At 40.1% G+C, this 25,265-nt stretch overlaps 3 protein-coding genes across 18 annotated transcripts in view; all 3 read right to left on the minus strand.

Moving 5' to 3' along the window:
* Window positions 1-14,339, minus strand: part of LOC132795218 (interference hedgehog) — a 35,339-nt gene extending 21,000 nt beyond the window's left edge. Inside the window, exons 1-2 of one of the 5 annotated variants that reach the window (XM_060805808.1) lie at window positions 14,019-14,339; window positions 13,141-13,225 (exon numbers count right to left, since the gene is read on the minus strand). The gene's annotated coding sequence lies outside the window, so the exon portion shown is untranslated. Of the gene's footprint in view, window positions 1-13,140; window positions 13,226-13,999 lie in introns of all 5 variants that reach the window. The other 4 variants (XM_060805809.1, XM_060805811.1, XM_060805812.1 and 1 more) reach the window with 4 other exon arrangements.
* On the minus strand, window positions 7,516-8,301 carry LOC132795222 (uncharacterized). Its single transcript, XM_060805815.1, has 2 exons — window positions 7,727-8,301; window positions 7,516-7,676 (listed from the first exon to the last, which is right to left on the minus strand). The coding sequence occupies exons 1-2, from the start codon at window positions 7,944-7,946 to the stop codon at window positions 7,516-7,518; spliced, it is 381 nt and encodes a 126-aa protein (XP_060661798.1). The 5' UTR covers window positions 7,947-8,301.
* A 1,418-nt stretch (window positions 14,340-15,757) lies between the features above and the next one.
* Window positions 15,758-25,265, minus strand: part of LOC132795911 (basement membrane-specific heparan sulfate proteoglycan core protein) — a 102,495-nt gene continuing 92,987 nt past the window's right edge. For all 12 annotated transcript variants that reach the window (XM_060806862.1, XM_060806861.1, XM_060806860.1 and 9 more), the window contains 8 exons: window positions 24,732-25,178; window positions 22,568-22,782; window positions 22,227-22,499; window positions 20,176-21,101; window positions 18,621-19,330; window positions 17,796-18,212; window positions 17,569-17,716; window positions 15,758-16,119 (listed from right to left, as the gene is read on the minus strand). In XM_060806862.1, coding sequence (XP_060662845.1) covers window positions 16,077-16,119; window positions 17,569-17,716; window positions 17,796-18,212; window positions 18,621-19,330; window positions 20,176-21,101; window positions 22,227-22,499; window positions 22,568-22,782; window positions 24,732-25,178 — 3,179 coding nt within the window. In that variant the 3' untranslated portion in view covers window positions 15,758-16,076. The remainder of the gene's footprint in view (window positions 16,120-17,568; window positions 17,717-17,795; window positions 18,213-18,620; window positions 19,331-20,175; window positions 21,102-22,226; window positions 22,500-22,567; window positions 22,783-24,731; window positions 25,179-25,265) is intronic.

Genomic DNA, 25,265 nt, shown 5'->3' on the forward strand with positions numbered 1-25,265 from the left:
TTTTCTTGATTTTCATCTCGAGGCTACCGCATCATATGGGCACCTCTTCTAATGGGCCACCTAATGAGCTGCACACAATCTGCTTTAGAATCTCGTGCCCACGTTGCACGCTCCACGCTGCACAGTGGACAGTGGGCAAATTGTGCAAATTAATATGAGATCCATCAACAATATTTTGGCTTTTTGTTGGCACAGCCAGATAGAAACAGGAAATGCAATAGTCCACCGAAAAGAAAACAGCAACAGCGCGTCCATTTTATCTGGCAGTCGAGTCGCGTCGCGTCGCGTCGTGATCGCTGGCGGCGCTGCCGCACATTCACTTGCCACTTGCCGCACAGTTGCCGCATGTGGGCCAAACATATAAAAATAATTCTTTTCGCACGACAGCAACAGCGGCAGCAGCAGCAACAGCAACAGCAATTGCCGCACACCTTGCTGCCGGCTGAAAAACCACCTCCGCTGCTGCTGTGCCACATGCCACATGCCTCATGCCGGTGCCGTTAATTTTCATATTTTTTTTTTGTTTGTTGCCGCCAGTTGGCAAACGGCCACGAGACGCCAACAACAACAGATACAACGATGACGACGTCGATGACGATGACGACGACGACGACGACGATGCAGACAACATTGCTGCTGTTGGTGCCACCGGGTGGCATCAAATTGGCCCACATTTAGCTACATTTTGTTTTTATTTTGAATAACCAATAGGTCTGTCTACTGAGCATTTCAATGTAGATATAAAGATATGCTTCGTCAAGTTGAAAGCTATCGATCTTTCGACTTTCGTTAAAAAAATACGAATATTAGTAGCGATTATAACGGTATCTGTATATCGAATGACAATCGATATCCAATAGGCATGTCTACTGGGCATTTCAATTTACTTGTCAAGTTAAAAGCTATCGATCGTTCGACTTTCGTCAAAATGTTTAAGCATAAAACACTAATATTAATAGCGATTATAACGGTATATACTAATCCGTAAACTATCGACTGACTATCGATAATTCATCGCGCCAAAAATATCCTGCATGTTGCCAAATGTTGTTCAATTTGAGAAAATATTTCGCACGTGATCGACTGTAGTTTAACCGGGAATAGGAAGGTTCCAAAAAAGATTTAAAGTACAGCAAATCAATCAAGTTTTAAACCAAAAATGAAGAGTAGATTAAAATTCAGTTGTGGAAAGATTTAACCTCAGACTGCTTAAATCAATCGATCATTAAGTTCTATGGCGATATTCGTATACTAATTTTCTATTCTGTTGCTTTTGTGATTTCATCATTTAAAGATATTCTTATGAAATATTATATTTTTAGTTTCAATTGTAAACACAAGTATGTAAAGAGTATTACAAAACCAACTTGGTGAAATCTTACACGTTATAAAAATAGAAGCAGATGTTGAGATTTGAAGGTATATTAAACATGACAATAATTACGAATCAATGGTAAAAATTCAAGATTTGTGATTGTATAGAAGATTTATGTCTAAATGTTTAATTAATGAAATACTGTAAACTATATTCGAATTCAATATTCATAAAAATGGAGTATTAAAATATTCGATATATGATAATAACAATCATTATCATTATTTATGTTATAAAGTAGTAATTTCTGCATTTGGCAAAAGGGTTGTCTCATTGTTTTTTGAGTTTCAGAGAGGGAGAGTTGGGGTTGCGAGGTTGCGAGGTTGCTGGGCTGCTCAATTTGCGTCAGACACAACAGTTGTTTTTTTGTGCATATCATTTTGCTGTTATTTTTCATTTCATTTTGGTTTTCCGCTCGTTTTGGCTTTCTTGTTGTTGTTGCCGTTTGTAACTTAAAACGCGAGCCAAGTTCTTTGGTTACCTGCGGGCATAAACAACAACAACAACAACAACAACAACAACATAAGCAACAACAGAAACAGAAACAGCGAAGAAACAATGGCCAGCTATTGTCATTGTTGCCTTCCTGTGGCCTGGGCCTAATATGTTCATTAATTTTAATTATGCATAAATAGCCAGAGCCAAAGAATCACAGCAACAGCAACAACAGCGAAACAAACGGCACACAAAATCAGAAACTCTAAAGCAGAAAGCAACACTGACTCGAAATCATCATCGAAAATTTGATACATCGCAACAGCTCGAGAGATGGGTGAAGAAGAGGAGGAGGCGGAAGAGGAGGAGGACGGCTATTGGGCTTTTGTTTCGACGGTTTTTGGTTGGATTCCTGTGTTCTGGACACACAGCAACGTCAGTTCAGTTTTACTGAATGGGAAACGTGCCTCGATATCGGTTTACAGTTTCATTATAAACTCAGCGAGTCTCGAGTGCGAAGTGTATATGAAAATACACACAGAGACAAAGAAAAAACCAAAAAAAAAAGAGAGAGAAAAAAAGAAGTGCAATCTTACTGTAATCCAAGAAGATACAGATTGTGAATATTGTTGCCAATTTCGTCATCGAGCGAATTGAACTTAATGCGTGACTCGAAGTCGCGTGTGGCACAAGAAGGGGGCAAAGACTGAAAGAGAGGAAACAACTCAATCTGGCGTCTGGCCAAATATAAACTAAACGTGACATAAAAATCACAAAAACTCAAATTAATTATACAATTAAGCACGCGTCTTCGTCCGGTTGTTGTTGCTTTTGTTGTTGCTGTTCTTGTGGCTATCGTTTTCGTTGTTGTTGTTGTTGTTGCTGTCATGCTGATAGACGCTGCTAATAATCATAAACAATTACATGCAACAATGTCTGCATTAACACCAACCAACAGCAACAACAACAACAACAACGACAACAACGAACATTCATTAAGTGGCAATATCAATTTGATAGCATCGCAAAGTTGCAGTTTTTATGCTTATGCACATGCCACAGAGTGTTGCACACTCGAGTGTTGCATGGGCAAGTGTTCTGCAGAAGCCCTTTTGCCATCTCTTTGAAATGTGAAATGAAACCAAAGTAAAATAAAAACAAGAGACGAAGTTCAAGATTTCCCGCTTGCCTTCCAAAATTCTCATGAAAAATGCAATTGATGCTGAACGTGAGGCATGCAGCGGCCAAATGGCGCGTGGCACACACCAAAGCATCAACATCAAGAACAGCCCACAGGAAATTTGAAGCTTGCCTTCACTTGATTGAAACAAGTATTGCAAAAATCAAGTCTGATCAAATGTACGAAATTCTTCAGAAATTATTGCTTGATGTTTGATTTTATTCATGACAATTGAATTAAGTAACGTATTTATACGAAAGATTAGAAACACTTTGCAAACTCAAAAAAAAACAAAATACTTAAATGTTTTGCTTATCAAACGCCTTCAAAATGCTCAGGGGACTTTCAAAATGAATTTTAATTGAATTTTAAAAAATGTTTTTTCGAGTAAAGATATGACATTGGATTATAATATAAAAATCGAATCATAATCTTAATTGTATAAATTAACTTTTCTTTTAATACGCTGCTGAATCGATTTATATTTCAATTTTTCAATTTTACACAGCTATTCTCATGAATTATTATAAACTTTGAGTTGAAGAGAGTCAAAAGAGTGTTGATCAGCAACTCGAAATGATGATCTCATGCCAATTACATATTCATATATTTAATAGTTACGATTCGCATATGACATTATTATCATTGGCACTCCCTTAGCGTATTACATAATTTCGAATTCTTGTTCTTCTCCTTTTTGAAATTCGAGCCAAACGATCAGACAGTAATTTAACACAATTCTTTGCGTCATACTAATTGATTATAATACTAAACAATTAAGGAAAATTACAAGTTTTCTACAAAGAAATTTCATTTAAAATATGGCATATGAAAGAAATGTCCTTTATATGTTTGGATAAAATTGTGTATATTTGGTAATATATGTTTTAAGATCTTAAACTGCGAAATTTGTTTCGATTCTAAAGGGAAGTATCGAGCTATTTCGAACATTCTCTTTTTAGTGTTTCGGATCGGATCTTAAGTTTTTAGTTTTTTTTTTTTTTTTTTTTATGTATAGCATTTTAGTTTGAATTATTATCGGAAAAATGTAAAAGCCAAAACACGATACAGTCTCATCATTCAACGTTCCTCAGGCGCCGCTTAGCTTTTGTATGTTTTTTCTTTTTTTTTTTTTGTGTTTTTTGGTTTTTATTTCAAATGCGATGTGTGTATGTATTTGCGTCGTGGTTTTTATTGTCGCGCGGCTGCTCTTTCAATTTTATTAGATCATATTATCTATTTTGGTACGACAAATTTGTAATTTAGATCGACTCGACAACAACAACAACAACAGAAACAGCGACAGCGACACGGCACCTTACCAACTTTAGTAAGTGGGCAGAGAGTGAAGGGAAGGTGAAGGGGAGGGGTTGGTTAGGTGAATGGGTGCCCACTGAGAAAAGGGGTCTAACGGTTATGGGCTTTTAATTAATTGGCATTCTGTTATTTAATTGAAGCCACCGAAATGAAACAACCAACAACAGCAGCTCAGCTCAGCTCCCACAGTTAGTGATGCGTAAAGACGACGAACCTCGTAACCCCGCTGCTTCCTCCTCCCCCACCGACCCCTTGTTGATCGACTGCTCCAAATTCTGCAGTCTCAATTGAAAGTCGGTTAGTTGATTGAATGAACGAAATTGAAACGCAAACACAACTGCGAGAATTTCTTGTTGAATTCTTACAATTTGATTTGTCGTTGTTCCTGTGTTTGTTGTTGGCAGAGGAGAGACGAAGGGGACAGAAGGGTGGCGATGGGGTACGACTAAAGTAGAGTATATAGTCTTGATCGATCCCATATGGCAGGTCTTTGGGGTTCTCTCCGACTTATCGCTGCTGCTGTTTGTTGTTGCTGTTGTTGTTGCTGTTGCTGTCGAACGTTTGTTTTTCACATGAAATGCAATAAACCCAATTTAATTTTTGTTTTTATTTGTTTCATTTATTTACTCGCCCGGACGTGAGAGACTCGCTGGCATACGTGTGTGCATGTGTGTGTGTGTGTGCATGTGTGTGTGTGTGTCTCGGCTCCATTCTTCATCTGTTGTTGTTGGCACGCCTTATCAGCGAGTTAAATCAACCGACAACATTGTTTTTATCACATAACGTAAACCAAACTTTTGACTTTGAATCGAGGCAAGTAAAGAGTGTGCTTAGAGCTTATCTATAAGGTTCGCTGCCCTCTTCTCTCCGTTCCCTCACTCCTTCGCCCACCATCTAATATTTCTCGCCGTACTTGAAACAGATTTGGAGGGCAAACAGTTGCCTCAGCTGTCGACACAGGATGTTGTCCTTGTCCCCCGCGTCGGACGAGTCGGAAACAATTAGCAGCGAAGAATGGAGTGCTTTATTCCCCTCCTCAACGCTCAACTCAACTCAACTCCAGTCGATGCTCAATGATCGCAGTGAGCGACGCCTTGGAATGCAGTCAACTGGTTATTGCTGGGTTGCGGTGTTGTTGCTCGTTTCCAGAGAAATGAAACGGGCTGTGGGCTAAGCGCGAATGGTAAAGGCAAAGGCAAAGGTAAAGGTAAATGGGTAAAGGCAAAGAAAAACAATCAATGAAAAGGTTGCTCTCGACTCTGACTCTCTGTCAGGCCCCAACTTGTTGACCATTCCCCCTATCTACCTATCTCATTCCTCATTCCTATCCAACTCTATCCACATCCCATTCTATATCCCATTCCCATTCCCGTTTGTGTCTTTGGTATGCGCGCCAAGGTGAACCAACGAAAAAGTTGCAGCAGTGACAAAACGTGACTTGGACTCGACTCGACAAGCTGCCTCAGTCTCAGTCTTAGTCTCGGACGCAGACTCCCAACTTGCAGTTGGAGTAATACTACTTGGTCCGGTTGTGATGCAAATGCGGATGCAACAGCAACAACAACAGCAGCAGCAGCAGCACCGACTGCATTTCATTGTTATAATAAAGCAGTTAAAATGTTGCCGATGTCGTCGAATGGCATCGTTAACCTTCAACATCTCTCTTTCTGTTCAACTCTTCATCTCTTACCCATCTGCCATCGTCTCAGGTAGCTCTCGGTATCTTTTTTTTTTTTTTTGTGGGCGTCATAAACGAGACAACCGTTGAACTTTTGCCTATTTATGAATGAAATGCGTTTGTGGTTTTTCATCTAAGCTACGTTTTGTTTTTTATTCATGAATGAATGCAACGCGCCAGCCAACTTATTGTGAGTTTAACGAGTCGAGTTTTCAATGCCCGTTGAACGCCATTTTGCATTTGTTGCTGTGGCAAGAAATAGTTGCCAAGTTGCCCCAAGCTTATCACATGCTTCAATGCGTTCGCAGAACTCTCGAAAAAATCCCCATAAATGGCTCCCATGTCAAATTAACAACAAATGGGCAACAACATTTCCCCCCAATGCAATCATTGTCCCCCTTTCTCATTTCTTGTTTGTTCCGCCTGAATGCATCTGCTGCAATAACAAGTTCGCTTTTGGATAGTTAACCAATGTTCCGGTATAACTAGAAGACTTGCAGCTAATCTAAGTACAAAAAAAAAACCAATAATTTTCAATAACTTTTCATAAGTATATGGACTTCAAATTTCTTCAAATTCAAGAACTATTTATACTTTTGAAAAACATGCAAATGTTGTTATTTAATATACATTTCATTCTAGATTTTCATTTGGTTCTTAAGTAAAATATTCTACTATAATATTAACTTAGGAAAATTTTCATTTAGTTATGACATTGAAAATTAATTTATATTAACTTGAAGTGAGCTTCACCATTCTTGATTTTGTTAGTTTTATTTTAATAATTTGTAAAAAAGATTGTAATTACATTTTTAGTGTGAAAAACACTTACAAACAGCATAAAATTTCATAAGATTTTACTTCAATCTATCAGGAGGGAATATTTTCTATTTTAAAAGAAATTTTTGTTACATTTCCACAGGACTGAAAAATAGATTCGGATATCGGAAAACATATACATATACATATATTTTATTTTTCTGTTAATTCTATTTTGTTATATTCTGGAATTCGTTTATAAAAAAAAAAGTTGAGACAATTTCATTGAGAATTGTCATTTAATTTTAAATGCGAAATATATTTTCTGAATGGATTCGCAGATTACTATATAAAACAATAGCATACTTTTTTCATTTCCTTTTCTTTTTAGTCTACTTTTAATGATCGTAAGCTGTTGATCTTCAGATGAAAATTGTTTCACTTCACTGCACTTGAACTATTTATGCATTAAACTGTTTTTGTTTGGCAAAGATTGCAAGCCTTCTATGGACTAATCCTGCCAAATCCTTTCCTTTTGTGTTATGAATGGATTATTGTATCCTGTCAACAGAGTCTGACCTTGCCTAATCTATTCAATGGGTTGGAATGTTGGCTGCAAGAAAGGAAATGCTTCGGTTGTCAGTGGCAGCTTAGGAATTTGCAGAATGTGGAATGTTCATTCTTTTCTTTTTTTCTTTCTTTTCCAATCACAATTCTAAACTGGCGCAGACTTTCAAAAAAAAAAAATACAAATAAATAAAAGAAGCAGAGCTAGAGGAAGAGGAAGAAGGAGAGGCATAAAACAGCAAACGATGCCATGACTCGACGCGACTGGAGTCGAGTCTCAGTCTCAGACTGAGTCGGAGTCTCGATCTCATGATGATGCTGCTGCTCAGTTGCCCAGTTGCTGGAATGGCGCCCGAGGGGGGAATCTGATGGAAACAAAATAAAACTGTGCGCTCACCGATTGCTTTCTACTCACGCAGTCGGCAGCGGAGATCGGCCAAAATGATCATTGGCATCGACACACAGTAAAGAAGTGCTCCGATTAGAGCAAAACTTGTGTGTGCTCGGAGAGTGCTCCAACTGCTGCTGCTGCTGTTGCTGTTGCTGTTGCTGCTGCTGTGGTGTCTGCTTATCATGAACGTTGATCTATGACTCGGCGCAACTTGGTGCGAGTTGGCGCGTTCGCTTGAACTCATTTTCTAATTGCCCACGGTAAGGAATGTCTGTCTATTCATTGTGGTTGCCTCTCAGCTCAAACAGTTACTCTGGTATGTGTTTATTAAGCTTCCTCCACCTCCCTTCCTTTATTTTATTTTTTTTTTTTTTTTTTTGCCTTCATTGCCTTCTTCCCAAGCAGCTTTAATTACCAAACAGCGAGAGAGCAAGCGAGATACGTGCAAAGTTCGAATCTCAATTGGAATCTTTAAGTGCGGATCTTGTCGCCGTCATTTGCATGTGATTTTGAGTTCAACATCGGTAAAGGGAATATATATACAAGTCGTGTACGTATATGAATTGTACTGTGTAGTAATCGGTCGAGGTGAGTTTTTTTTTTTTGCTGCCGCCGCCGTCTGCTATTTTAATTGAGTTCACAAATGTGCTCCTCCAAAACTGACCCCAAACACAGCTGGCGGCCTCTATGCCGCTGACAGCTACGTGCTGCGATCACAGAGAGTGCCTAACCATTGAGAGATAGATAGATAGGGAGATAGCGAGATAGACAGATAGTTAGTTGGGCTCTTTGGATTATTCAATCTGTTCACATCATTGTGAGAAATTAATACATCATCAGAAAAATCAACTATGCCTTTCACGTCTCGCGAGACGCTGTGGGAAGGTTTCACATTGCCACTAATTAAAAAGTCAAGTAAGAAACACACACACACACCGTGCTGAGATCATAACTATTTCATTTTCCTCATCTTAGTTGGCAGCACAAGCTCTGCCCTCTCTACCCCCCCACATCCAATCCTGGCCAAGTTCCGAATGATTCACTCTCTTCTGCTCTGATTACTCTCGACGGTTCGCTGTCAGCAATGTCAGTGCAATCTTCAAGACGTCGTTGTCCTGTCCAACGGCTACCTAAGTAGTTAGTAGTTGTCTGTTATGATGTCGTCGACGACGACCTCTGTCTTCTACCTGTGTCAATGTCAACCTCAACGCTAAATTGCCGCTTATTAAATATCCCTCTCCGCCTTCCTTTTGGCTGTATCTTTTTTTTTTGTTGTGTTTTGTTTTTGGTATGAATGGGACGCGGTTGAGCTACTTTATCAGACTCGAATTCCACGTAACATTGTCTCTTGTCTGTTCTCTGTCTGCCGAAAATTATGACTTGTTTGGAAGTGCAAATAGCTCACTTCCTGCCTGTTTTCTGTATCTGTATCTGTATCTGTACCTCCCTCTAGCACTCTCTCTCTTGCTCTCTCTTCTCTAACTATCTATCTGTCGATCCCTCCCTAGGTGTGCCGCCTCTGTCTGCCAATGTCTCGTCGCGCAGCCGCAAATTGCTCTGATTGCTGCTTCTATTGCTGCTGTTGCTGCTATTGCTGCTGTTGTCGCCGTCACGGCCCGACGATGGTCGCTGATAAGGCCATCATCGTTACCATCACAGCCATACTGTTCTCTCGTCATTCCCCTTACCCTTACCCATTCCCATTCTCAAATCCCATTCCCATTTTCGATATCCTCGCAGCGATAACGCGTCGTTCGCTACGTGCTACTGAGTTAGCTTTTGTTTGCTCTCGCCTTGCCTCTCTACCCCTTTCTCCTTCTCGTACTGCTTTTGGGTTCATTTCGGGGTTCTGATCTCAAGGTTTTCGAGCTGGCTGTACTTTCTGTTGTTCTTTTTTTTTTCTTGTTTTTTTTTGGGGCTAATACGTGTGGGCGTGTCACAACATATGCTATCACATTACGTATATGGCTTGTAATGCGCTTCCGTTTTTGTTCCCCTTCTTCTCTTTTCTCAGAGGGTAATTGCCTGAGATGAAGACGAAGAAGCTGCGGCAAAGGCGCCGACAACGACAGCGAAGACGTCGCTTTGCGAACACCCGTTTTTCTTTTTATGTTCGGCTCATTTGTAGCCGCTACTTAAGGTCGCTGTGATTTGGTTGTTATTCTGTATGGTTTTTGGTCTGTAGCGAGGTCGGGTCGTGTTGGGTCGGGTCGAGTCCAGCCAGCAATTACACTTCCGCTTTGTAGCAGGGGGCAGTGCAGAGGGCGGACAGCAAGGGGACTGAAAAATACCGAAAAAAGACCGAATCAAAAAAAGAAAAAAACGAAACCCAAACTCAATCTCAAAGAAAACGCAACCCGCCAGCGTTCATTCATGCAGACTCGCTGACTCTCGATCTCGATCTCTTGTCCCCTCCTCAACCTTCTCCCTCTCTCTCTATCTCTGAGTGTTTCTCCCATTCAGTGATCGAGCATTCATTCATTCGGTTTTTTTTTCTGATTGCCACCTTTGGGCTTTTTGGGGCCGCCTCACGATAACCTCTCTCGCTCTCTGTCGGTCTGTCTCCCATCTGCTGCTCCAATGATTTGTCTGCCGTCTCTGCTAATGAACAGGCGGCAGCTACCTAGTGCAAAAAACCCAAATGCCGAAAAAAAAAACCGAAAAAACGCCAACAGCTCTACGAGAAACCGGCAAACAAACAGAAATCAAATCCAATTTATGCTTGTTTTTACCTCTCTCTCTCTCTCTCTTTATCTTTTTTTCTCTCTGTCTTCTCTTTAATATTATTATTTTTGTTTTTTTCTTCTTGGGGAAACATTAATCATAATTTTGGTGTCCGCTTGGCGAGCGTGAAATAATTTTTATGCGCCGTTTTCATGGAACCAAACCAAACCAAACCAAACCGAATGGAACGGAACGAACCCCAAATCCGAAAAGGTGTCAATCGCTAATTTGACGGCCAACTCGTAGCTTGATGGGAAATGCAGGCAGCAATCAAAGCTCACAGCTCAGCCAACAATCGGAATCGGTCTAACAAGAGAGTTGCATTGTGTTTTTGCAATTAGCGAAAAGTAAATTGAATTGTTTGTTACCAGGCCAGGTCATTAGGTCAAAATCGCAACTCAAAATGAAATCAGGGCCAATGTCAAATTCAAATAGCTAAAGTTTTTGTTTTCATCTAATTGGTAAAATTAAGTCAATTCTAAAAGGTAAGTTTTTGAAAGACAAATATTTCCAGCACAAATACGAAAGATAAATAACATGTATAACTCTTTGTATATATAAGCTAATGCGTATTTAAAGGATTAAACCAGTAGCTTCATTAAGGAAGTTAATCTAAGCTAAACAAACTATCATTTTATCAATGGTCATACTAAGAGTTAACAAATCAATAAAGAAAAATACAATCAAATTGTAAATATTGGTCTACTAAAATGTGTCAATATGTGAAATGATTAAACTTATGGCAACTATCAAAGAGCTTCAATGTTTCCGATGCATGCATTCAGTAAAGTATTGCAGTCAAGCTTGATATGAAATTCCCAGACATACAACACATATATATTCTCAGTCATTCAATAAGCCAAGAACCAGGTTAAAAGATCTTCATGAAATCTTTCAACTCGGTAGCTGTCAGTGGATAGACAGTGGGACTATAATGGGCAAGGAGAGAAAGAAGGAGAGCGGGAGAGAGAGAGAGACAGAGAGAGAGAGACCAGTTAACACAGACAATGATGACGTTGCAAGTGCACTGGGCAGCTGAATGACCAGCAAAAGGCTAAAAGGAGGGAGACTTTTTTTTTGTGTATATTTTCAAAGATATGGGGATAGAATAATGGGAGGGGGAAGAGCATCAATGCGGGGGGAACCTGTTGCAGTTTTGTTTAGCCACTTGAAAAGCAATTTTTTGAAATTTATTTTCCATTTATTGCTTTATTTATTTTGTACCTTTTTCAGTGTGGGCCCAATTCTCATTCTCGTTCTCAATCGCATTCTCATTCTTATTCTCATTCTTAGAGCTGTTCCCATTCTATCTGCTTATGCGATTAGAGTGTTGAACGAGGTCCAAAAGGAGCTCAGCTTGGCATTGCCATTGAGATTTGGATGCTGTTGATGCCGTTGATGGCAGTGTGTTTATTTGTTTTTAGGCCCAGAACTATTCACTAAAGGGCAACTTTAGTCTCTCAATGGGCGCAGCAGCGTCAACGACGTCGACGTCGTCGTCGTCGTCGTCGTCGTCGTCGTCGTCGTCGTCGTCGTCGTCGTCATCGTCATCGTTGTTGTCGTTGTCGGTGCGGACAACAATCGAAAGTAATAATGAAATCTCATAAACTACAACAACAAGAGCAAGAGCAACAGGAATAGCAACAACTACAACACAAAGCATCAGGTCGCCGAAGTAGAAGAAGGAGAACAAGAACAAAACTGTCTGCGCCCTTTTTGCCTGTTGCCTTTTGTAACTGAGACTGCGACGTCGACAGCAACAGCGACGACACTTGCCTTGATTTTTATTATGTTGGGCTTTTCCACTAGCACAACACACATACACAAACACACACACACACAGAGATGCAAGAGCATTTCTGCATTGTTGTTGATGTTTGCTGCTGCACTGCCTTTTGATTTATTGTTAGCAGGAATGAGAGAATGGGCCCAGTCGTAGAGCAACAGGAACAGCAACAACAAGAACAACAACAACAGCTGCACAGCATGGTCACATTGTAGCCATGCACGTTCTCTCATTCTCTTGCTCTCGCAGTTGCTCTCTCTCTCTCTCTCTCTGGCTGCAGTTGTTGCTCTTGCATTCCTCGGCTCTACGTTTTTACCTTTTGCCAAGAATTGTGCGTGCCTGTGTGAGTGTGTGTGATGGTTTCTATTCTTGTGCGGGCAGCAAGCAGAGCGACGTCGACTTCGACGTCGACGCTGTTGTAGACAGTTCATTAATGTTATCAACAGCATGAGGCATTTCATTGGACATGGGGTCGGAGGAGTTGGGGTTGCTCACTCACTCATTTTTTTTTCCTTTTTTTTTGTTATTTATTTTGGCCGCATCGTTGTAGGTAAGAAAGAACAGCAGCAGCAACAACAAGCAGGCGAAAAGTCTGCAATTGGGTTCGTGTCTTTGCTAAGCAACTTTTCATCTGCTGCAATTTCTTGTTTTGCGCAAAAAATGGACCAAAATCGCAACAAGCGAGTGAGAGACAGAGATGGAGACAAACCAAAAAAGGATATGACAACATGCGTCGCTTGATTTGACTTGGCTTGGCGAACAAATTGTCAGCTTGAAGATTGAACGTGCAACGGGCCCAGTTGCATTTTATGGACAACTTGTTGACCAGCTGAACTACTTTCCACTCAACTCGCACAATTTGCCGTTAGCATGTCGCTTAACTGCTTCATCTTCTGCTTCTTCTTCTTAGATAAATTGCTAAACTCACCTGTGCGCTACAGTTTGGAGAGCTGGATAAAAGACAAAAGGCGCAGCTCTTGAAGGGCGTCCAAATGTTTCTTCTTCGATGAGATCTATTGGAATCACACGAACTTGGATTAGCGGCAACACTTTTATTATTTTTATTTTCTTATTTTAAGCACTTGGTGGTAAAGAGACAAAAGAGCCATTTCAATGAACAACAACAAAAAAATACTAAAAACCCATTTAAATGTTATGGCGCAACAAAATACAACAAAGAGCAAAGAAATCAATTCTTTCAATTTCTTGTTGTTGCGCTCTCTTTTAGTCACATCCGTTGGCAGCAAAGCGACAAAGCAACAAACGGCACATTTCCGAAAAGCTCTTAAAAATATTTGGCATCATTTACAGGCAAAGGCGAAGAGGAAGAATGAAGGAAGCCGGCAATAGCCAAAGGGAAAGTAAAAAAAAAACGCAAGAATGTTAAGTTTACGATTTTTGAATGAACAGCCTAATTGATTAGCATATGTTATATTTGTTTTTTTTTTGTTGTTTTTAAAAACTACGACATTTCAATATCTTTGTCAATTTATAGTATCAAAATGTTATAAACAAACACTTGCATCCTGCACCTGTTTAGCTCGCCTTACATCGTTTGCATACACTCAAACATACATACAAACATATATACATGCATATGCAAGTGTTTGTCAGTGTGCGTATTTATGTCACTTTGTCGCCTGTTTTTCTGCTTTTGCTTTGCAGCTGTTTGCCGGCCAACGTTTTAAAAATACAAACAAACTAAATACAAATACGAAATTTAAATATAAATAACAAGAATTGCTGAAAACAGAAAAAAAAAAACACCAAAACATTGCTTTCTTTACCCCACTTCGTCACACGCACTTTTTCTTTTTGTTTTCCGATGGTTTGCTTTGCACTCAAATTACGACCTTTTTGCGCAACTTGCATTTGATGCTGCTTATTGATGTTATTAACAGTTAGCCCAATCAAATGATTATTATCATCTTCTGCATCAATGATAACAATTCGCACACGTATAATCTGTTTTGTTTGTTGCTCTATTTGCGGCTTTTCGCATAAAACCAGAAAAAAAAAAACACAAACACAAAACACACGCCGAAATATAAAGACGCCAAAAATAATGAGACAAAAAATAAAAGAAGCGCACGCAGCTGCCAGAACGTACAACCTGCCCGCGTCGCGTCACGTAAGTAACTAAACGGTGACTGTGACGGCGACGGCGACAGCAGCAGCATCGACAGCGACACGAAGACTAGGCCTGCAAAGTGTTCGGCTCGTTTCGGGTGACACGACGCCGAAGAATGCCGACCATGATACAATTATAGAAGGTAGTCTCGTCGGAAAAAATCTGGTACCCTGTCTATGTTAGCAATGAGTGCGAATGAAAGAGGCACAGCGTGGTAGTGTGAACGAGACGACAATGAAATGCGCATTAACCCTTAGACGATGATATTAATATTTACATATTTTGAAGGTAATATTAATGTCTCCTTGACATGTTTTTTAAATGTAAATTGTTTATGAACAATATTAATAATATATATGAGAATTCTCTAATTCTCTTAATATTTAAATTCTATCCGTGTCTACGGCATACATGGCAAAAAGTCATTTTGCATAAGGGTTAATTGCGCTAAAAATTTCGTCCGCAGACAACCTCTTGCGTCGAAATACGAATGCGCACTGACGATAGCTTTTTTCCGACGAGACTACCTTCTATAATTGTATCATGATGCCGACGAAGACGCGCTTGCAAGAATGCCGCTGCTGCTGCGCTGCAGTGCAAAAACCAAAGCGCTGGCTGATCATCAATGCATGCACACATACAGATAGGCCCATTTGTTGGCGAATCGATGAGCTTAAATGAAGGCTGCGTTTTGGAAGCCGCCTCTCTTCCCCCGACCATTCCAATGCGTAAGACAAACACGTGCCAAGCGATTGCTTTTTGGTTTTAAATATTTTTTAAAGTTTTTTTTTGTTTTTTATTCACTTAACAGTTTTGTTCGTATTATACATTTATGTTGATGTTTCTTCATATAATAATTTTAATATTTTTTTTTTTGTAGTTTTACGTTTGTTCAATAAACTTGTAATATAAGTATGTATATTTAGTTTAAATTTATAAACTTTGTGCATGTGTGTGTGTGGGTGTGAATGTGTATTCGAGTGTGTGTGTGCGTTATATGCAATTGTAAGGTTAGGACTGTTAAATTTCAAGCTGCACAACATTTTACACTGGGGCTTCTCAACAAAAAGCTATTCGTCGAATCGAAATCAATGAATGGATAAATAATTAATAGATTATTTATAATTAGTTGTAGTTTGTTTAACTTCGTCATCATCATCTTCTTCTTCTTCATTCTCTTGGCTAGTATGCGTTGTTTGTTGCTGTTGTGTTTGTTGTTGGTGGTTGCATGAGTTAGTTAGGCCTTAAAGTTCTATATATGTATGTATGTATGTATTATTATGCTTTTAGTAATTATTAATAGGTATGTATGTATTCCATATATAACTTTATTGTTTCGTTTCGAGTGTTTTGTTGGTTTCTTTTGTGTCTCACTTCTTATGGCCGTTGTATACATTAAAAGTTAGTTGTTTGGTTTTGTTTTGTTTTTTTTTTTATCATTATTATAATAATTATTTTGTTTTTCTTTTCCCATTCATTTAAGATTAAATATAAAAGAAGCAATTGCATCGTATCGTTCGTGGTGTTGTTGGTTGGATTGGATTAATGATTAATCCATGGATCTCTCATTGCTTAGTCATTTCTACGATACAACAATTAGCGCAGTGTATAAATTTACCCTTTGTTTCATATATGCAAATTACATATAACAAAAAGTTGGTTGATTTATTTAATAAAAAAAAAATTATAAGAGGCTAACTTCTGTTGTGGGATTCTTGGGGTTGCTTTTAATATTAAACGACTGGAGGTTCAGTACCGCCATGGGCTTCATCATTACTGCAATAATAATAATAATAAAAATAAATAATAAAATAAATGTTTAAACAATAAAAAAGAGAATAGTAATGAGATAATTCATAAAATACTTAACATTTCAAGTATTTTTTTGTGAGATTTACTTTAAAAATAAGAGAGTCAAACAAATTAAACGTTGAATGATAAAATATACAAAACTATTACTGCAAATACTTATATAGAATAATAAATGTAATCTAGTGTCTAATTGTAATATTTAATCTAATACTTGTTCCATAAGTTTAGGATTAAGAAGCAAAAATTTAGCTAAATTTCTTTTGTACTGCTCTATAGAATGCTAGGCATAAAATCATTGACTATTTTGTTTTGTTGTTGACTGCAAGCATTGTAACTAATTTAGTTGGGAGAAGTTCCCACATCAGTAGTTTCTCCATTATCGTAATCGTTCTACGAGTAGTGTATAAAAGTGCTGTCTATATCCGTATTACTGCAATTTCAGACTTTGTCTCAACGAGAAGAGCTTCAAACTCGCCTGCGCCTGCCTTTCGATATTATTACGTTTAATATAGTAGTATATCTGTAATAACTAAATATGTATATATATCGAATACATCATTCTATATATACTTATAGATTTGTGTATATAGTAGTGTTTCCGTTAGTTATGGATTTATTCAGAGATTACTGGATTATCTGACTCTCGGACCCTTTTTCCTAATGTTCCAAGTTTTTCAAGTACATACTGTCATAAGTAATCGGTATCTTAAGTGGTATTATATATAAGTTTTAACGATCTTTAACAATATTTTGGTGCTAGCTATTCGATAATAAAAAAAAACAAAAAAAATTTTGTATATTTATGGTATGTTTTTGGGTGTATGTTAGATCGTTTACGACGTCGATTATAGTAAATTGGTATTGCAAACATTTAGCTTTAGTAATTATCTATATATATATACTTTGTATATATATATAATATATCGATATCGGTGTCGATATCGAATTTATAACATGATATTTTGCAATGATATGGCACGATTAGTTTAATATCTCAAGGATGTATTTTGTTTTGTGGGTAATATCAATCCGTTTAACTGGGCACCGACAGCAGTTGCCACAGTCGACAGTAGACAGTGGAGACGAGTAGACTTAGAGGCGGCACTGCCACGCCCACTTGTCGTGTGGCTCTTGCCACAATGCCGTAGCCCTGACTGTGTTGCAGCTGATTGAAATTGGGACGCGGATAAATGATGTGCACCGGCGGCGGCTGATCGAATTCATCAAAGAAATTCGGATCATATCGCACATCGTTGGCATCGTATCTGTGATACACAACGCTGGATGGAAAATCATAGCTACTAATCTCCGTCAGCATGTTAAAAAGAAGAGTAACTCTTAGCATATATATCGAAGTACATGTAGTATTTCCCCCCGGTTCCCATTATTATTTTTGGATATTAAGATACTTACACAGGACAGGTGTCCACGTTGATGCCACGGATGGAGGATTTGCCCAGATTGATCTGGCCAGCAGTGTCGCCCTCGACAAAGACAATGCAACCGCTAAAATTGCGGCTATAACGATTGCCCGTAAATTGCGATATATCCGGTATGCCACCTAATTATTAGAGAGGAAAAGAGAGAGGTACTTAAACGTGTATCGTGAGCTGGGAAAGAAAAAAAGTTACTGAACTTACCGACAAACACATTGCCTGGCAGGTGCATAGTGTCTTTACCGGTTGGTCGCGTCTCACCCGAATCGGAGATGCGATCGACCTCCAGATATGCTGTGCTCGCCGATCGCTTCACAATGACAATGTGACGATTGCCATCGTTCACTGGCGTATCACTGTTGCGAATCACCGCCTCCTCGCCGTCGAGGCGAAGGGCATACTCCACATAGCCATCGACAACGGCCAGTGCGATAAAGTCCTGGCCGGTGAACTCTTCGCCAGCCTCCTGTCCCCACCATAAGAGCAGACCGTTGGGTTTGTTGGTGGAGAAGACGACCACGGCGGAGGTGAACTCTTGATCTACCTCTTCGCTGAACTGTTTGCGATCCAATTCCAGATATCCGTTGCCACGGAACGAGGCATTGAAGCCGATTTGAATGTCTGCAGGAAAGGGGAGAGTAAGTGAAAGTTGAGGAAAATGTAAACGTTGAAAAAATAATACAAAAGAAAGTCCTATACCAATATCTCGCTTAATTGCGACAAAATACATTTTTTGTAGTTTGTTTTTGTTTAGTGTGTTCATTGAGTGACGAATTATTGTGACTATTAAGCAAAACAAAAGGGGAAAATTCATTGCTTCCATTGCAAATGGAAGCCGCAAAGTGAATTTTGTGACTGTTACCTCAAAAAAAAAGAGGACGCAAAAAGAAGTCATCTCAGTGGAGAAAGTTTGTTTAAATTTAAGGTAGTAATGTATAAAATTATAAGAATAATAAGAATTTAGAGCTCTCTCTGGGTAACATAAAAAATATCTCAATTATAGAAACAAAAAATCGTTGAATAACTTACGATCTTCGCAGTGCTTGCCACTGTAGCCGAGGTTGCAAGTGCATACAGCCTTTTTGCCCTCCTCGGCGCAGGTGCCGCCATTCTCGCAAGGCTCGTTGGCACACGGAGCACTTTCATAGGGCTGGTGCTCCTCATCGGAACCGTGGCCCGTCTGCTGATCTTGTCCCACCGGCGTCAGCAGATCACCATCGATGTCATTGCCGTCAATCTCATTGAGTTCACCGCAATTCTGCACATTGGCCGCATCGACAACATCCACCAACAGATTCACTGGCATCTTCGAGTCATACAGTCGCGAGATGCAACCATCGAAGCCAGTTGTGATATTCACATCGCGATTGATCTTCACCGTCGCCCGATCATAGCCGCCCACATAAAGTGGCGTCTTCAGCGACAGCGTCCGTGGAGCGCCCGCTGCCTTCGCATGTTGAGGCGCTGCATTGCCCACCTTGAGTATGCTCTCGCCCTGGCGACGCAGCAGCTCGACACGTGTCCAGCGGTGCAGCGGCAGTGGTTCCAGTGATCGCACCACCACCGGCTTGAGGCGGGCCGCCGTATTGATCAGCAGCTCGACGTGACCGTCGCGCAACACAAGCGCCACGTAATCGCCGCTGGGCAGCTTCGATTCGGCTGTGTAGAGCAGCACGGCATCTTGGAGGCTTGAGGGACGCAGCGATAGGGTGACGTTGATGCGTGACACACGAGGTGTGCTGTGAATTGAAGAAGTGGAGAAATATTTGAATAATTGATATAGGAAGTAAAGGGTAGCTAATTATCTAACTTGACTTCTTTTCTTTCATACGCCGGAGAGTTCCTAAAGGTTCTTGCAATCAGGAGGCTTTTAAGTGGTGCCTAACGAATCGATTCATTTTCTTTCTCTTTTAATACGCTCAACGATCGCCAGCCTAAACAACTGCTTGAACTACTTTAGCTAGTATTTTAGACTAATATGGAATCATATTTTAGTAGCAACCAAATCGCTCATCTTAGGATAACTGCAGAGGTCGCTGAAGACAGAAGTACGGTTAAAGGTTCTTGCAATTAGGAGGCTTTTAAGTGGTGTCTAACAAATCAATTAATTTTCTTTCTTACTTAATACTCTTTATGATCGCCAGACTAAACAACTGCTTGAATAACTTTAGCTAATACTTTAGATATGGAATACGGAATCATATTTTAGTAGAAACCAAATAGGTTATCTTATGTTAAGATAACTGCAGAGGCCGCTGAAGACCGAAATACGGCGAAGACTCTTTAGAGGTTCTTCAAATCAGTTGACTTTCAATTGGTGGCTTCAAAATTGATTGACTTTCTTCCTGCCTTAATACCCTTAACGATCGCGAGCCTCATCGAGAACGATCAACTGTTTGAACAACTCTAGCTAGTATTTTAGACTAATATGGAATCAAATTTTAGTAGAAACCAAATAGGTTATCTTAGGATAACTGCAGAGGTCGCTGAAGACTGATGGAAGACTGGTGGCTTCCAAATTGATTGAGTTTCTTCCTCCCTTAATACCCTTAACGATCGAGAGCTGTAACCCACTCGGACTTACCTGAAAGCTGCGTAGCTGTTGCGCTTGAAGTTCAAGCTATGCTCGTTCAGGTGTTCGATGTATTGGCAACGATCTCCGGTGCGATTTAGGGGGCAAAGGCATTCCATGTCCAGTTCGGTGTTCTCACAACGTCCGGCTCCACAAATTCCGGGAGTGCACTGAGTGCCAGCGATGGCGCAATTACGTCCCGTCCAGCCCTGTTGGCAGACACAGGTGTAGGCGAGTTCCGTTTGGCTTTCGAGACAGATGCCGCCATTGGCGCAGGGTGCGTTGGCACACGGCTTGCAGCTGGTGATGCCCTCCTTGATCTTGGCCTCCTTCATCAGCTCGACGGTGCGACCCTGGAGTGCCAGGCGACTGATGCAGCCAACGAAGCCGCTCTGCTCGGACACCGCATCGGCCGGCAACAGATCCCAGCTGGGCACTGCGCCAATATACAGATCCTCAATCAGTTCCAAGGGCGGTGTCTCTGTCAGCGTGGGGAATGCCACTGGATGCTGTTCGTCCAGCTGAATGTAGCCATCGCGACGTGATCTATGCACACGCACCGTATGCCATTCATTCAGTTCGAGCGGTTGTTCGGCACGGACCATTAATGGCTTGCCACCGAAATTGAAATGGAATTCCACATTGCGATCCTTGAGGGATAAGGCAATGTAGCCGCCGGAGCCGCGAGTGCGTCCATTGAACAGCAGCAGACCGTTGCCAGTCTCCGGTCGGAAGGTGATCTCAAAGTTGAACTTGAACGATGAGTTCGGCAAGTAGGGGAAACTCATGTAGCTGAGCGGTGTCTGATGGAAGTGCGGTATGGCGCCGGTGGCCACCAGAATGCTTGGATAGTCCACGGACTCACCATCCGCATAGACAGCAGAGCAGATGTAGGTGCCAGCATCATTGGCCTGCACATCGGTCAAATCAAGTTGGTTCTGTAAATGAGAGAAAAATACGAGAAGAGCAAAATTAAAGTTGCGAAATTACTGAAGAAGAGTTTTTGAACAAACAAAAACAACAAGAAGCCAGTAATTTTTAAGAAAACCTAATCAGTGCGGTATTATTCCTAAAATATACCAAAATATTGTACCTAAAATACTAATATATACTGAAGGTTATATTTGGTATATTGATAATTTGGAAAGGTATATTGAATACTTGAATGTAATGCATATATAGAATATTGGTTCTATACACATTATAACAAAAATACTACTACAACCAATAAAATACCGAAAGCTACATTTGGTATATTTACCATTACATTCCAAATATATCCTAGAGTAAAATTCGGTTGGTTATGTTAATGGCAAATATTTCAATTTTGAAAATACAAATTGGAAAGTAAAAGTAAAATTTAAATTTAAAAATCAATCTGCAATTTGTATATTCAAAATGATTGTGTATGGTGACTTTCAAATGACTAGAATTTTATTAAATAACAAGTAAGAAAGTTACAGTCGAGTGTGCTCGACTGTGAGATACCCGCCACCCATTTTAATAAAGGCAAAATATTGCGGTATCATTTTCAAAATACACCGAAAATACAAAAAATACTAAAAATATACCAAATGGTATATTTGGTATATCGATATAGTACCGCATTCAAAATATACCATAGACGGCACAATGTACCAGATTGTCGGCCAAAGTAACTAAGACCCTTATAAGTAGGCGTTTTTGCCCATATAAAAGTATTTTTATACCCGCTACCCATAGGGTAGAAGGGTATTATAACTTTGTGCCGACAGGAAATGTATGTAACAGGTAGAAGGAGGAACATAACAAATGCTGTCGAAAAAAAATTATAGCTCTATCTCTTATAGTCTCTGAGATCTAGGTGTTCATACGGACGGACGGACAGACACACAGACGGACAGACACACAGACGGACAGACGGACATGGCTATATCGTCTCGGCTGTTGACGCTGATCAATAATATATACTTTATAGGGTCGGAGATGCCTCCTTCTACCTGTTACATACATTTCCTACCGGCACAAAGTTATAATACCCTTCTACCCTATGGGTAGCGGGTATAAAAAGCAGTGTAACTCACATTGAGGATATCGCGTCCGTGCTGCAGTTGTCCATATTGACGGGACCAGCGATAGCTAGGCTGGCGACTGTCATCGGCACCGCAATTGAGCTGCGCATTCTCACCGACCTGGGCATGAACGATCTTGGGGCGTCGCAACTCGTGGGGCTGCTCCTCAATAGCCAGTTCATAGCTGGTGGTATAGAGATCGCCCTTATCCGTGCGGCACTTGCACACATAGTTGCCAGCATCGGCAGCAGTCACCTGAGCGATGACCAGACGATTGCCCACTTGCTGTAGGGAGAGAAGAGTGATAATGAGTTTCAATTAAATATCAACTTGGTGGCAAGTAGTTGACTCACCCGAATATTGTCTGAGAGTGGTGCACCATCGGAACGTTCCCAGATCACATCCGTGTAGCTGTTGTCCGAGGAGTAGCACTCCACTTCGGTGGATTCGCCCACATGTAATTTCGACGATTGCTGATCCAATTTCAAGCTGTAGTCACGCGGGATTATCGGCTCCCTTGGTGGCAGATATTGGGGCGGATAGTTGGCTGGAGTTGTGGCCAGACCCGCTGCACCACCGACCAAAAACCACCACCACCATCATCATCATCATCATCATCATCATCATTATCATCATCATCACGAGCAGAGAGGAAGATAGACAGACGGCACACACAGGACACACAGTACAAGCGGAACAAGAGAACGGAGATGACGCGAGGAGACGAGAACGACGAAGACGAGGGCGACGACGAAGATGTTTTATTCGGCGTTACGTTCACAATTGGCGACAATTCACAATTGGATGATGCATGGAGTGCAAATTTTGTATAGTGTATATGTGTTCGTGAGTGTATATCGTGTATGTGTTTCGTGTGTGTTTGTGTGTGTGTGTGCGAGATGAGGCATCGACATGAGGGATAAGATAGTAAAAAATACACAGAGAGAGAAAAAACAGTTAGCAAAATTACATGTCAAATATGGCGATTTATACAGATAGTTTTATGCGATGTTTATCGAACGTTTCACGATTGATTGGCCCATCGCTAGAGAGTTGCTAGAGATGGCATAATCATCGTTGTGTGGCTCTGTGTGGGTGTGTTGGTAGTGTATGTGTGGGTTCGATACGCATCACATGCTTTAGTTTGATATATTTCTGTTTTTGTTTTGGATTTGATTTTTTGTTATTTATGTTTTGGAATTTGGAATACATAAAAGGGGTCGTAAGGAAGTTGAGGAGTTCGTTTTTTTTTTTTGGGAATTAGGAGGGGGAGAGTTGAAGATCGTTGATGCTGATACAGACTAAATTAACAAAAAAATATATAAGTACATAATGATAGTCAACAGAAAGTGGAGAAGAATAATAATGACAAACAGACTAGGGAAAAACACAGCTACATTTTAGACTAATACGGCTACTGGTTCGAATCACACTGAATACAAGAATACGTGTATGTGTATGTTTTTGTGTGCGAAAGTGTGTGTGTATGGGATTACAAATGAGTTTTTTTTTGTGTTTGGCTAATTACGAATTACGCTTCGATTGTTATCGATAATTTGTCAAATTGATGTTTCATGGACATGTAAATCCAGATTCTTAAGTATGATACATATACAAATATACTTACATATATTATTTATACATTACAACTAAATACACAATATTATACAATCGCAAAAATCTCCAAAATGTTTGCTAACTAATTCAACAATTATTATTATTATTTTGATGGCAATTTTGTTTTTCATTTTTTATTTGTTGGTTTGTCGATTGAAAGATTTTTAGTTTACAAAACGATTTGTTCGATATTTCGTTATTTGTTCTTACGAGTCATATGTGTGTATTTGTGTGTGTGTGTATTTGATTTTTTGGCGTATTATTTACAAGAATTTTGATATTTTAATATACACAAAGTAGGAAAGCAACTATTTTTAGTGGGTTAGTACAGTTTGGATACCCACATGCGATTAGATTATAAGGCTTGAGATATCGATAACGATATCGATTGTTGCTGTGTGTGTTTGTATAGCCGGGAACCAAGTTGTTGTTGTTGCTGTAAAGTTGTGGAAGAGGAACTGGCAAAGCATTTTTGTGTTTGTGTCTGTGTTATCGATAACGATTACGGCAGTGTATCGATTGTGTTATCGCTACCATTACGACTTACGAACTACGAAACACCGGCGCTCTACCCTGTTGTTGCAATCGATCACTTTAGTATCGATAATTTGTTGTCGATAACTTATCGATAGTTGTGTTGTGGTTGCTGTTGCAATTACAGTTGTTGTACTTGTTGCTGTTGTTGTTGAAACGTGAGTTGAGTGCAAATCAAATTCAAAGAGCAGAGACAAAACAAAGATAGAGAAGATAGCCAGGAAAAAGTGATAGAGAGAAAAAGAAAAGAATAGCGGGAGTGTAACAAGAAGGAGAGGGAGACTAAAAGTGAGACAGCGATAGAGATTAAAATAAAAAAACAGCTGAAGCTGGAAAAGTGGGAAAAAAAAGAAACTCAAGACAAACCGAAGCTTTGGCTCAGCATTTCTTGTTGCACAACTTGTCGTTTCCTCGTCCTGTCGCGTCGCAGCTCCTGCTTCCACATTTTATGCTTGTCGCTTGCGCTTCCTTTGTTGCCTTTGCCATTTCCGTTTCCGTTTCCGTTTGCGAATTGTGGTTGACTCTTCTTCCAGCGTTTGAAATTGTTTCCTCCTCCGCCTCCGCCTTCGCCTCCAGCTGCTGCTTTGTTTGTTGTCTTGCTGCCAAAATCACGCGTGCAGTTGAACTCATCCGAGTGATCCGTGCAATCGTAGATGCCATCACAGACCATGCTCGATCTCACGCACGTATGCGGATGCGAAACGCACTTGAAGTCATTCGGTTGGCACACATACGAGATGCTGGGGCCACGAGCTGGAGCCACTGCTGATGTTGCCAGCGTTTTGCTTGGCGTCATTTGCTTAAGCTTGAAATCTGTATTTTGCATGTTGCGACAAATGTTTTTGTTTTTTGGGCGGTATAGTTCACGTTCGTATTTTTGTTTGTTTGTTTGTAGAGAGC

This window comes from Drosophila nasuta, chromosome X (assembly GCF_023558535.2).
Source record: "Drosophila nasuta strain 15112-1781.00 chromosome X, ASM2355853v1, whole genome shotgun sequence".
Taxonomy (NCBI): Eukaryota; Metazoa; Arthropoda; class Insecta; order Diptera; family Drosophilidae; genus Drosophila; species Drosophila nasuta.